Genomic DNA, 12,725 nt, shown 5'->3' with positions numbered 1-12,725 from the left:
GGGGGGAGAACCTACCTCTTGCCCTTCCTTGGCCCCCGGGGCCCCAGACGCGGCTCCCTTGGTGTGGACTTCATCCTTGCGCTGCCCTTTGGGTTTGGCGGGTACTTTTTCCTGGTCTGTGTCGTCTGCGGAAAGGAAGACGTGGACTTGGAAGTGGTGGGTTGACAGAGAGACGTAACAGCTCCTCGCAGACCAAGTCGAGAGGGCCAGATCTTACCTCCAATCCTTGTCGAGCCTCAGGCGGCCCCCAGAGAGTAAAAGGGCAGCATTTCCTCTCCCCCCCCCCCGCCACAGCCACTGAACCAGCACTCCCGGCCCTCCCGCCGAGGTGTCAGGCAAACGCCAGTGCGGCACAGAGGTTAGGAGTGCTGGACGAGGGCCCAAGAGACCCAGGTTTGAATCCACGCTCTGCGGCACTGGCTGACTTTGGGCCGGTCACACGCACTCGGCCTAACCTACCTTGCAGGGTTGTCGTGAGGATAAAATGGAGGAGAGGAGACCGGTGTGAGCCGAACTGTTGGAATTCAAGATGCTTACATGTCAGCCATTATTGAGTTAAATGTTGTTTGTCAGCCAAACAGAATGCTAGGCTGTGTAAGGTATTCAACGGCGGGAAAGTTTCTGGGAGTTGTTTATTCTAATGAAGTGACCTTGTAACTTTTGCATTGGTTGACCAGCATCTTGTTTCTTTATTTTGACTCAAGAATAAGAACATAAGAGAAGCCAGAGTTGGATCAGGCCAGCGGCCCCTCTCAGGGCTATTTTTGGGCAGGAACGCACAGCAACGGAGTTCCGGCTGGCTCCCAAGGTGACCACGCCCAGCAGGAACTCATTAGCATAATAGGCCACACCCAACAGCAGAAACTCATTAGGATTGGCTACATTAGGGGTGTGTGGCCTAACATGCAAAGGAGTTCCTGCTACAAAAAAAAGCCCAGGGTTTTGACCACAAACAAGGTAAACAGAATAAGAAGCAAAAAGTGGGTGTGGCTGGATGAGCACACTTCTGGTAGCATGGGGTGTGGCCTAATATGCTAATGAGCTGTGCTGTAAGGGGTGTGATCTAATAGGCTAATTAGTTTCTGCTTTTGGGTGTGGCCTATTATGCTAATGAGTTCCTGCTGGGCTTTTTCTACAAAAAAAGCCTCAACACTCTGTGTCACACAGTGGCCAAAAAGACCAGGTGCCATCAGGAGGTCCAGCAGTGGGGCCAGGACACCAGAAGCCCTCCCACTGTTGGCCCCCCCCAAGCACCAAGAATACAGAGCATCCCTTGCCCCAGACCGAGAGTTCCATCTATAAGAACATAACAGAATCCATATTGGATCAGGCCAGTGGCCCATCCAGTCCAAAACTCTGTGTGTCACACAGGGGCCATCAGGAGGTCCGGCAGTGGGGCCAGAACTCCACAAGTCCTCCCACTGTTGCCCCCCAAGCACCAAGAAGACAGAGCATCACTGCCCCAGACATAAGAACATAAGAGAGGCCATGTTGGATCAGGCCAGTGGCCCCTCCAGTCCAACACTCTGGGTCACACAGTGGCCACAAATACCAGGTGCCATCAGGAGGTCCAGCAGTGGGGCCAGAACTCGAGAAGCCCTCCCACTGTTGACCCCCCAAGCACCAAGAAGACAGAGCATCACATGCCCCGGACAGAGTGTTCCATCTATAAGTACATAACAGAATCCATATTGGATCAGCCCAGTGGCCCACCCAGTCCAACACTCTGTGTCACACAGTGGCCAAAAATACCAGGGGCCACCAGGAGGTCCAGCAATGGGGCCAGGTCCAGCAGTGTAGAGCCAGCAAAGCAGGGGCTGTTCTCCTAAGAAGCCTCAGCCTACGGGCATATAAGGGGCCTCTTTGCACATCCAACGGTTGCCTTCTGTTGCCCCAGAAGGGTCGGACCAGAACCAACAGGTTGAAATTAAATCAGAAGAGTTTTCGGCTAAACATTTGGAAGATTTTCCTGACAGTCAGAGCAGTTCCTCAGGGGAACAGGCTTCCCCGGGAGGTGGTGGGCAGTGTTCCCTCTAAGCTGAGTGAGTGTGAGCCAGCTCACAGTTTTTAGCCTCCAGCTCACAGATTTTTGTCTTCGCTCAGGAAGGAGGGCTCCAGAGCAAAATAATTTATGAGGGAGCCAAATCGCTCACTCACAACTTTAATGCCGGTAGCTCACATAGTAGAATTTTGGCAGTAGCCAAATTCTGGCAGAAGCCAAATTGCTCGCTCAGAACTTTAATGCCAGTAGCTCACCAAGTAGAATTTTTGCTCACAAGAGCCCACTGCTTATTTTTTGCTCACAGGGCGTGTCTGTTGTGGGGAGGGGAAGGGAAAGGAGACTGTAAGCCGCTCTGAGACTCCAAGTGAAGGGCGGGGTATAAATCCAAATTCTTCTCCTCTCCCTCCTCCTCCTGACTTGGATGGCCCAATCTCGTCAGGTCTCAGAAGCTCAGGAGGGTCGGCCCTGGTTAATATTGGGACGGGAGACCTCCAAGGAAATTCAGTGGCAAAGCGCCTCTCTTCGTCTCTTGCCTGGAATTCTCGGAAGCTGAGCAGGGTCAGCCCTGGTTAGTATTTGGATAGGAGACCATTGCCTAGGAGCTGCGGTGGCTCAAGTGGTTAAGATGCTGAACTGCAGGCTGTGGACAGTCAGTCGTTCAACAGTTCGAGACCGGGTGTTCCGCATTTCAGGCGGAAGTTCTGTTTAACTGGGTGTGCCTTTTAAAATGAACATATTCTTCAAAACTAAATTTTCTTGCATGCACACAGCTTTTCTTCAGCCATGCAGTGACAATCGATGCGCCCTCTAATCTGTGGAGTCTTGTGAGCAAAAATTCTACTTGGTGAGCTACCGGCATTACAGCTGTGAGCGAGCGGTTGGGCTACTGCAAAAATTAGTTTGCTCTGGAGCCCTCCTTCCTGAGCTAAGACAAAAATCTGTGAGCTGGAGGCTAAAAAACTGTGAGCGAGCTCACACTAAATCAGCTTAGAGGGAACACTGCCTATGAGGTAGGTGGGGCTGAGAGAGCTCTCTTCAGAACTGCCCTTGAGAGAACAGCTCTATACAGCGAATATTTAGGTGATAGATTTACGCTGTCAGAAGTGCTCCTGTTTATGTTCTGTGCTTGTTTTTGTCTAGTGTGTTTTGTTTATATGTTTGTGGAAACTTAATAAAAATCTTTCAAAAAAGAGAGAGTGAGAGAGAACAAGAACAGCTCTGAGAGAACTCATGACTGACCCAAGGTCACCCAGCAGCTGCAGGTGGAGGAGGAGTGGGGAATCAAACCTGGTTCTTCCAGATTAGAGTCCGCCACTCTTAACCACTGCACCAAACTGGCTTCCTCACCTTACGACCCAAGAGAAGGAAGAGTGCTTGCATAAGAATACCTGCAGACTTCCTCTTCCTCGGGCCTTCCAAAATGGAGCCTTTTTCGTCCTCATCAGGATCGCCGCACGTCCCGTTGACCAAGACCGGTTTCTCGTCGTCCTCCACCGCCCCATGGATGCGTTTTTCCCTTTTCATGTTAACCTGCAGGATGGATTTCCAGAAAACGTGGGTCAGATTTCTTTAAAAGTTATGTTTATTTTTCCACGGACATTTTCCCACGAGGAGAACACGAATCCCGGTTGTGATAAACGTACAGCTCTTGATAAAACAATGAGACTTCACAGACGAGCTCTTTGATAGGGGAGTAAAACCACATCAAAATAGTTGTATTACTCTTGCAACAAACAGAGTCCGGCGTGAGCACTTCCGAGACAGAGGAGGCGGAGGGACTGAAGTCGCTCTGGTGGCCCAGAACACCTTGGCAGGCAGGTTCTTGTTCTTTTTTGCCCCAGGAACTGACCCTCTAAGAGAGTTATTGCTATTTTCCAGTCATGTGGGTCACACAACACATGTGCTCTTTCATAAGAAGAAGAAGAGAAGAGATTGGATTTATACCCCGCCCTTCACTACCCAGAGGAGTCTCAGAGCGGCTTACAATCTCCTTTCCCTCCCCCTCCCCACAACAGACACCCTGTGAGGTGGGTGGGGCTGAGAGAACTCTTGACACAAACTGCTCTTTTTCAAGGACAGCTGTGCCAGAGCTTGTGACTGACCCAAGGTCACATCAGCAGGTGCAAGTGGAGGAGTGGGGGAATCAAACCCGGTTCTCCCAGATTAGAGTCCGCACACTTAACCACTACACACAAACTGGCTCCCATAGCAGTGCAATGGCGTGTGTTGTGTACAAAATCCAACACAGCGGTCTACTTTTCAAGAAGAAGAAGAAGAGGAGGAGGAAGAGATTGGATTTGCACCCTGCCCTTCACTCAGAGTGGCTTACAATCTCCTTTCCCTTCCCCTCCCCACAACAGACACTCCGTGAGGCAGGAGGGGCTGAGAGAACTCTTGACAGAAACTGCCCTTTTTCAAGGAGAGCTCTGCCAGAACTATGGCTTGCCCAAGGTCATCCAGCAGCTGCAAGCGGAGGAGTGGGGAATCAAACCAGGTTCTCCCAGATGAGAGTCCGCGCACTTAACCACTGCACCAAACTGGCAGAGAATAACGCTTGATCTAGGAGAGACGCTTCCAAGGAAGGAAGGAAGGAAGGAAGGAAGGAAGGAAGGAAGGAAGGAAGGAAGGAACAGAAGAACTACGGCTTGCCCAAGGTCATCCAGCCAGGCACAAGTGGAGGAGTGGGGAATCAAACCCCGTTCTCCCAGATTAGAGTCCGCGCACTACATCAAACTACTACACCAAACTGGAAGGAGGGAAGGAAGGAGAGAAGGAAGGAGAGAAGGAAGGAGAGAAGGAAGGAAGGAAGGAAGGAGAGAAGAGATTGGATTTATACCCTGCCTTTCACTACCCAAAGGAAGAAGAAGAAGAGAAGAGATTGGATTTATACCCCGCCCTTCACTTGGAGTCTCAGAGCCGCTTACAAACCCCTTTCCCTTCCCCTCCCCACAACAGACACCCTGTGAGGTGGGTGGGGCTGAGAGAGCTCTGAGAGAAACTGCTCCTTTTTCAAGGACAGCTGTGCCAGAGCTTCTGACTGACCCAAGGTCATATCAGCAGGTGCCAGTGGAGGAGTGGGGACTCAAACCCGGTTCTCCCAGATTAGAGTCCGCACACTTAACCACTACACCAAACTGGCTCTCTAGAGTCTCAGAGCGGCTCACAAACTCCTTTCCCTTCCCTTCCCCACGACAGACACCCTGCGAGGTAGGTAGGTAGGAGGGAGGGAGGGAGGGAGGGAGGAAGGGAGAAATGTCCCAAGCAGAGCAAAGCCTCCAGCTGTTTGCCGAGATCTCATTGATCCTGCACATCTGCTCCCAGAACAAAAGACAGAATTCCCGGGGAGCTGCCCTGGCATGCCGGCCTCCGCTCCGCTGAGCAAAACCCGAAAGCCCTGCCCCTTGTTCAGGCAGACAAGACACCATCAGCGCTGTGGGACGTCCTCCTGAGAGATGCCCATGTTATACTGGGGGAACCCCGCTAAGGCAGAGCCCAGCCCCAGAACCCATTTGGGAAACCGGGGGGGGGGGTCTGGGTGAGTTGACAGCAGCCAGAGTGAGCCAGGAGTCTTCCCGATCTCGAGAAGGGAGGGCAGGAAGGTCTGCCTCCGTGCTTAGTTCTCGTGGCCCTTTCTGACACGCCTAGGGAAATTGCTGATCGCCAGTTTGGGGCCAGGAAGCCGTTTTCCTCCAGGCCAGTGTGGCTGGAGATCCTGGAGGGGTTTTTTTTGGGCCATCTTCTGGGCATGAAACAGCGGTCACTGGGGGGGGGATGTGGGACGGTATGAGTGCCTTTCCTGCATTGTGCAGGGGGTTGGACTAGACGACCCCGGAGGTCCCCGCCGACTCTATGAGTCTGCCTTCAAGACAAACCCGTTCATTCGGGCAGAAGCATCCACAGGGGAAAATGTCCTGTCCCGTGAACAGAGTTTTCAATGTGTGGAAAGGGGCAGGTTTTCACAGCATCGTATTAAGGTTATCAGGTCCCTGGCTATTTCCAGAAGGAGTAGCATTTAAGATCAAAGAGAAGAAGGTTAAGATTGACTCTGTTCTTAAAGCTCAAGAATTTCTAAAGGAGCAGCTGGGAAGGTCAGAGGAAGAGAAAAAAGAAGACAGCAGGTCCAGCAGCGAGCTGGAAACTGGTTCATCTGGCGAGGACTCTTCGTCTGAGCAGGGGGCAGCAGCCCCGAAAAGTCCCTACAAACTGCGGAAAAGAGAGGAGAAGAAGTAAAGGCTGAAGGACTCTGAACTGTGCCTTTTGAGAACTTTGGTTCCAGGAAATAATGGGGGGCACTGTTATTGGGCAATTAAATGTAAATGGGGAGGGTTAAAAGTTCTAAAAGATTGACACAGCTCATAAGAAGTACAAAGATGATAAGTTTGGATGCTAAAAAAAAAAGCTAGTTAGAGGATCTCCTCTCTTGGGTTTTTAGTCAGTAGTGGGTTCTTTACTTTCTCCCTTATATGTAGTTTTCCCCTCCCCTTTTCTGTTGTAGTTTTTTGTAGTGTTAAAAAAAATCAATAAAAAACCCCTCCAGGGGCTCAAAAAAAAAAAAAGGTTATCAGGTCGTCGTCGCCCCCTGGCCACCGACAGGGGATGGGGAGGCAGGGTTGCCAGACCCAGGCTGGGAAACTCCTGGAAATTTGGGGGTGGAGCCTGGGGAGGACAGTGAACACGCATAGAATCATAGAGTCGGAAGGGATCTCCAGGGTCATTTAGTCCAGCCCCCTGCACAATGCCGGAAATTAAAAAATACCACCCCACATACACACACACCCATGTTCCCTCTAAGCTGTGGATTCTTGCGAGTAGAAATTCTACTTTGTGAGCTACTTGCATTAAAGCTGTGAGCAAGCGATTTGGCTACTGCATGAATTAGTTTGCCCTGGAGCCCTCCTTCCTGAGCTAAGAGAAAAATGTGTGAGCCGGAGGCTAGCTCACACTAACTCAGCTTAGAGGGAACACCGCCAGTGACCCCTGTTCCATGGCCAGAAGATGACTAAAAACCACCTGACCAAACCAGCCTGGAGAAAAATTAGAGTGAAGCTGCCTTATACGGAGTCAGACCTTTTGGTCCATCAAAGTCAGTGTTGTCCACTCAGACTGGCAGCCGCTCTCCAGGGTCTCAGGCTCAGGTCTTTCCCATCACCTCCTGCCTGGTCCTTTTAGCTGGAGATGCCGGGGATTGAACCTGGGACCTTCTGCATGCCAGGCAGAGGCTCTTCCACTGAGCCACAGCCCCTTCCCATAGCTCTCCAGGGTCTCAGGCTGAGGTCTTTCCCCATCACCTCCTGCCTGGTCCTTTTAGCTGGAGATGCCGGGGACTGAACCTGGGACCTTCTGCATGCCAGGCAGAGGCTCTTCCACTGAGCCACAGCCCCTTTCCATAGCTCTCCAGGGTCTCAGGCTGAGGTCTTTCCCATCACCCCCTGCCTGGTCCTTTTAGCGGGAGATGCTGAGGATTGAGCCTGGGACCTTCTGCATGCCAGGCAGAGGCTCTTCCACTGAGCCACAGCCCCTTCCCATAGCTCTCCAGGGTCTCAGGCAGAGGTCTTTCCCATCACCTCCTGCTTGGTCCTTTTTAACTGGAGATGCTGGGGATTGAACCTGGGACCTTCTGCATGGCAGGCAGAGGCTCTACCACTGAGCCACGGCCCCTCAGCCACCAAATATCTGTCCATCAAGGTCTGTATTGTCTACTCAGACTGGCAGCAGCTCTCTGGGGTCTCAGGCAGAGGTCTTTCCCATCACCTCCTGCTTGGTCCTTTTTAACTGGAGATGCTGGGGATTGAACCTGGGACCTTCTGCATGGCAGGCAGAGGCTCTTCCACTGAGCCACAGCCCCTTCCCATAGCTCTCCAGGGTCTCAGGCTGAGGTCTTCCCCATCACCTACTGCCTGGTCCTTTTTAACTGAAGATGCCGGGGATTAAACCCGGGACCTTATGCAGGCTAAGCAGAAGCTTTACCACTGAGCCATGGGCCCCTCTTTACAGCTCTCCAGGGTCTCAGGCTGAGGTCTTTCCCATCACCTACTGCCTGGTCCTTTTTAACTGGGGATGCTGCCGGGGATTGAGCCTGGGACCTTCTGCATGCCAGGAAGATGCTCTGCCATTGAGCCACGACCCCTCTTGACAGCTCTCCAGGGTCTCAGGCTGAGGTCTTTCCCATCACCTACAGCCTGGTCCTTTTGGCTGGAGGTGCTGCCGGGGATTGAACCTGGGACCTTCTGCATGCCAGGCAGAGGCTCTTCCGCTGAGCCACGGCCCCTTCCCATAGCTCTCCAGGGTCTCAGGCAGAGGTCTTTCCCATCACCTCCTGCCTGGTCCTTTTTAACTGGAAGAGCCGGGGACTGAACCTGGGACCTTCTGCATCCCAGGCAGAGGCTCTGCCACTGAGCCACAGCCCCTCCCCATGGGGTAGCGTCCACCCTCCAACGCATCCACTTTCCCCAGGGGAACTGGTCTCTCTAGTCTGGAGATGAGTTGTCATGCCAGAGGACCCTCTTTGGTATGGAGGTAAATAACATTCTATTAAGCTTTTTATTAAAAGGGCAGGACATCAGTTTTTTCCTCCAGGTCTGTTTGCAAATCCTCAGCCTCCAAGGCATTCAAGCAGCTTCCAAGATCGGGCGAAACAACATAAAAGCAGCCCTTGTTAAAGACAAGAAATGCCATAAAACAGATTCATAGCAAGTCAGCAGCAGTAAAAGGAACCCAAGTGGCCCGGCTATGGCAAGTAACCCCTGTCCACGGGCAGGGGTCATTTCCTGCGGGAGCCCACAGGAGCGGGGCTCCAGCTGTAAGGACCCCAAGGGGTGGGCACATGCAACAAGCCCCGCCCTCTTCTCCCAGCAGCCCTCAGTCAGGCCACCACCCCTCTATAGAGGGGAGTGGTCAGGCCAGGATGAGCAAGAAGTAGCCAGGTAAGTTGTAGAGCCCCACCCCCCTGGCCCGCCTTCAGGTACCAGCTCTCCCTCCTCTTGTGAAGGCAGATCTACACTCCCCCCCCCCCGAATAGCTAGCAATCCAAAACAGTCCAGTGGCGCCTGAGCAGTGGGCGTTGCCTTCTGACACACTTCCGGTGATGCCAGGGGGTGTGGCCTATGCAAATGAGTTATGCTAATGAGCTCCTGCACCTCTTTTCATATGAAATGACCCCTGTCCCCGGGGCACCTCACAGCTCCTCTGCTGTGTCAGCTACCCAGCTGATGCTGAGATTCAGGGGGCTGCTTTGAAGCTGGGTGTCCGCCTACTCCGGGATCGGGGCCTAAGGCAGCTCCACTTTGTGTAGTGGTTAAGTGCGTGGAGCCAGTTTGGTGTCACGGTAAAGAGCGCGGACTGTAATCTGGGAGAACCGGGTTTGATTCCCCACTCCTCCACTTGCACCTGCTGGATGACCTTGGGCAAGCCGTAGCTCTGACAAGAGCTGTCCTTGAAAAAGAGCCGTTTCTGTCAAGAGCTCTCACAGCCCCGCCTACCTCCCAGGGTGTCAGTTGTGGGGAGGGGGAGGGAAAGGAGTTTGTCAGCCGCTCTGAGACTCCTTTGTGTAGTGAAGGGTGGGGTATCAATCCAAATTCTTCTCTTCCTACAGAGGTCAGTTCCCCTGGAGTGGACTCTATAGCATCATCTCCCTCTCTCCTAAAACTCCACCCTCTCCAGGCCCGATTCCCCCCCCACATGCAGCTGCTGGTGTGACCTTGGGTCAGTCACAAGTTCTCTCAGAGCTGATCTGGAAAGGGCAGTCCTCGAAAGAGCTCTCTCAGCCCCACCTACCTCACAGGGTGTCTGTTGTGGGGAGGGGAAGGGAAAAGAGTTTGTCAGCCGCTCTGAGACTCCTTTGTGTAGTGAAGGGTGGGGTATCAATCCAAATTCTTCTCTTCCACTTGTGGGAAAAGAAAATGAAATTTCGGCAGGCCTCGGCCTGATCCGGCGTGTCATTCCTTTGGAAGTACTTAAGCCCAGGCAAACTGAAAAGCGAAACCACCCACCCACTCCACAAGATGCTCAGGGCAGACGCCACAGTTTCCCCCTACCTCCGTTTTACCCTCAAAATGACCCTTTGAGGTAGCTTAGTGCAGTTGTGGAACTCCTAGTGGGGACTGGAGTTCTCTGGAATAACTGGGCTCCAAACTACAGAGGTCAGTTCCCCTGGAGTGGACTCTATAGCATCATCTCCCTCTCTCCTAAAACTCCACCCTCTCCAGGCCCAATTCCCCACTCCTCCCCCCACATGCAGCTGCTGGTGTGACCTTGGGTCAGTCACAAGTTCTCTCAGAGCTGATCTGGAAAGAGCAGTCCTCGAAAGAGCTCTCTCAGCCCCACCGACCTCACAGGGTGTCTGCGGTGGGGAGGGGAAGGGAAAGGAGATTGTAAGCCGCTCTGAGACTCCTTTGGATAGTGAAGGGTGGGGTATAAGTCCAATCTCTTCTTCTTCTTTGTTCTGTTGCTTCAAACCAACACGGCTACCCCACCGGAATCTGCCCTTATATTAGTCACTGTTCACTTCCCTCCGACTCCTCCTCGGCCCTCACCGTCCAAGAGGGAAAAGAGAACAGGTGCAGGGCCAAACTAGGAGGTGTGTGGAGGGCAGGCTTTGGAGTTCTCTGAGTGAATCACGCTGGAGGAAAGAAAGCAAGGTGGGGAATGGACAAATGGCGTTGCACGAGGGGGGGGGACAATGAGCCACCTGCGTTTGGGAGCGGCCAAAGCAGCTCGGGGGGGGGGGGTTCCTGTTCCCATAACTATCGTCATGTTTGGGGTGTGGGGGAGAGATCAGGCCATTCGTTCAGCAAAGCGAGACACACATGCCCACTCCTTGCCTCTTTAGCCAGTCCTTTGAGATCAACAGATCCCTGCAAAAATGCCCGCTGGAGGCAGACCGCTCGGGAGGGAAAGCGACATTTTGGGTGCCTGCCCCTCATCGACCGCTGCCACTCCTTTGGGAAGTCAATCCCGTACTTGTGTTCTTGCCGTTTCCCCTGGTTCTGTCTGTCCGGCTGCTGTCCTTGCCAGCAATGCAGAAAACGATTGTTTGCAACTCGGCAAGGATGGCTGGATTCATTTAACTGGGTTAGCGCAGAGGCTCTGAGGAAAGAACGGGGGAAGGGACCGATCCGGGGGGCACGGGCCCAGAAGGAGGAGGGTGCCACAGGCCCCACCCACCCCATACAACACGCCCAAGGCCAGCCCTTGGGAGACGACCGCTGCTGGCCTGAAATCAAAGTATTTTAAAAATTAAAATAAGGATCTCAGGATGTGAAGCAGCTGCTAAAAGGGCTAATGCGATTAACATAAGAACATAAGAGAAGCCAATGCTGGATCAGGCCAGTGGCCCATCCAGTCCAACACTCTGTGTCACACAGTGGCCAAAAACACCAGGTGCCATCAGGAGGTCCAGCAGTAGGGCCTGGACACTAGAAACTCTCCCACTGTTCCCCCCACCCCCAAGCACCAAGAAGACGGAGCATCCCTTGCCCCAGAATGAGAGTTTCTATCTATACCTTGTGGCTAATAGCCACTGATGGACCTCTGCTCCGTATGCTTATCTAATTCCCTCTTATAAGAACATAAGTGAAGCCAATGTTGGATCAGGCCAAAGGCCCATCCACTCTAACACTCTGTGTCACACAGTGGCCAGAAATACCAGGTGCCATCAGGAGGTCCAGCAGTGGGGCCAGGACACCAGAAGCCCTCCCACTGTTGCCCCCCCAAGCACCAAGAATACAGAGTATCCCTTGCCCCAGACTGAGAGTTCCTGTCTATGCCTTGTGACTAATAGCCACTGATTGACCAATGCTCCATATAAGAACATAAGAGAAGCCAATGCTGGATCAGGCCAAAGGCCCATCCAGTCCAACACTCTGTGTCACACACAGTGGCCAGAAACACCAGGTGCCCTCAGGAGGTCCACCAGTGGGGCCAGGACACTAGGAGCCCTCCCACTGTTGCCCCCCCCCAAGCACCAAGAATGCAGAGCATCACTTGCTCCAGACTGAGAGTTCCTATCTATACCTTGTGGCTCATAGCCACTGATGGACCTCTGCTCCATATGCTTATCTAATTCCCTCTTGAAGCCATCCATGCTTGTAGCCGCTGCCACCTCCTGTGGCAGTGAGTTCCATGTGTTAATCACTCTTTGAGTGAAGAAGGACTTTTATCTGTTCCAACTTGCTGAGCAGTCGGGTTGGAACAGATAAAAGGAAGTACTTCTTCACCCAAAGAGTGATTAACACATGGAACTCACTGCCACAGGAGGTGGCAGCAGCTACAAGCATGGACGGCTTCAAGAGGGATCTACTTGGCGCAATTCAGACTTCTTCTGAAGTCCTGTATCCAAGTCTGTGTTCACTTTAAGAAAGATGAAGACACACTGGACCAGTGTTCCCTCTAAGCTGAGTGAGTGTGAGCTAGCTCACAGTCTTTTAGCCTCCGGCTCACACATTTTTGTCTCCGCTCAGGAAGGAAGGCTCCAGAGCAAACTAATCTATGCAGTAGCCAAATCACCTGCTCACAACTTTAATGCCAGGAGCTCACAAAGTAGAATTTTTGCTCACAGGACTCCATAGCTTAGAGGGAGCGTTGCACTGGACACTTTTTGGGGGGGGTTTTGGGGGGGAGATTCAAGATGATGGGGGGGGTCTGGGAAAGGCTGGAGGAACTGCAGAAGAGCAGGGTGGGGTAGGCATAGCCCTCCTGATCAAATACCTGATTGGAAAAGAAGAGA

General features: G+C 52.7%; 1 protein-coding gene and 2 non-coding genes across 3 annotated transcripts in view; all 3 read right to left on the bottom strand.

Annotated features, from left to right (window-relative positions):
• DNMT3B (DNA (cytosine-5-)-methyltransferase 3 beta) overlaps positions 1–3,526 on the bottom strand; it is a 45,156-nt gene extending 41,630 nt beyond the window's left edge. The window contains exons 1-2 of the mRNA XM_015426174.1: positions 3,391–3,526; positions 16–125 (exon numbers count right to left, since the gene is read on the bottom strand). Coding sequence (XP_015281660.1) covers positions 16–125; positions 3,391–3,526 — 246 coding nt within the window. The remainder of the gene's footprint in view (positions 1–15; positions 126–3,390) is intronic.
• Positions 3,527–7,588: 4,062 nt separating this feature from the next.
• Positions 7,589–7,660, bottom strand: TRNAG-GCC. Its single transcript has one exon. It is a non-coding gene; the product is annotated as a tRNA-Gly (tRNA).
• Positions 7,661–7,775: 115 nt separating this feature from the next.
• On the bottom strand, positions 7,776–7,847 carry TRNAG-GCC. The gene has a single exon. It is a non-coding gene; the product is annotated as a tRNA-Gly (tRNA).
• Between the last annotated feature and the right edge of the window lie 4,878 nt (positions 7,848–12,725).

The sequence above is a fragment of the Gekko japonicus genome, unplaced genomic scaffold (genome assembly GCF_001447785.1).
Source record: "Gekko japonicus isolate JY-2015 unplaced genomic scaffold, Gekko_japonicus_V1.1 scaffold291, whole genome shotgun sequence".
NCBI lineage: Eukaryota > Metazoa > Chordata > Lepidosauria > Squamata > Gekkonidae > Gekko > Gekko japonicus.
This window is presented reverse-complemented; position numbering and strand designations above follow the sequence as displayed.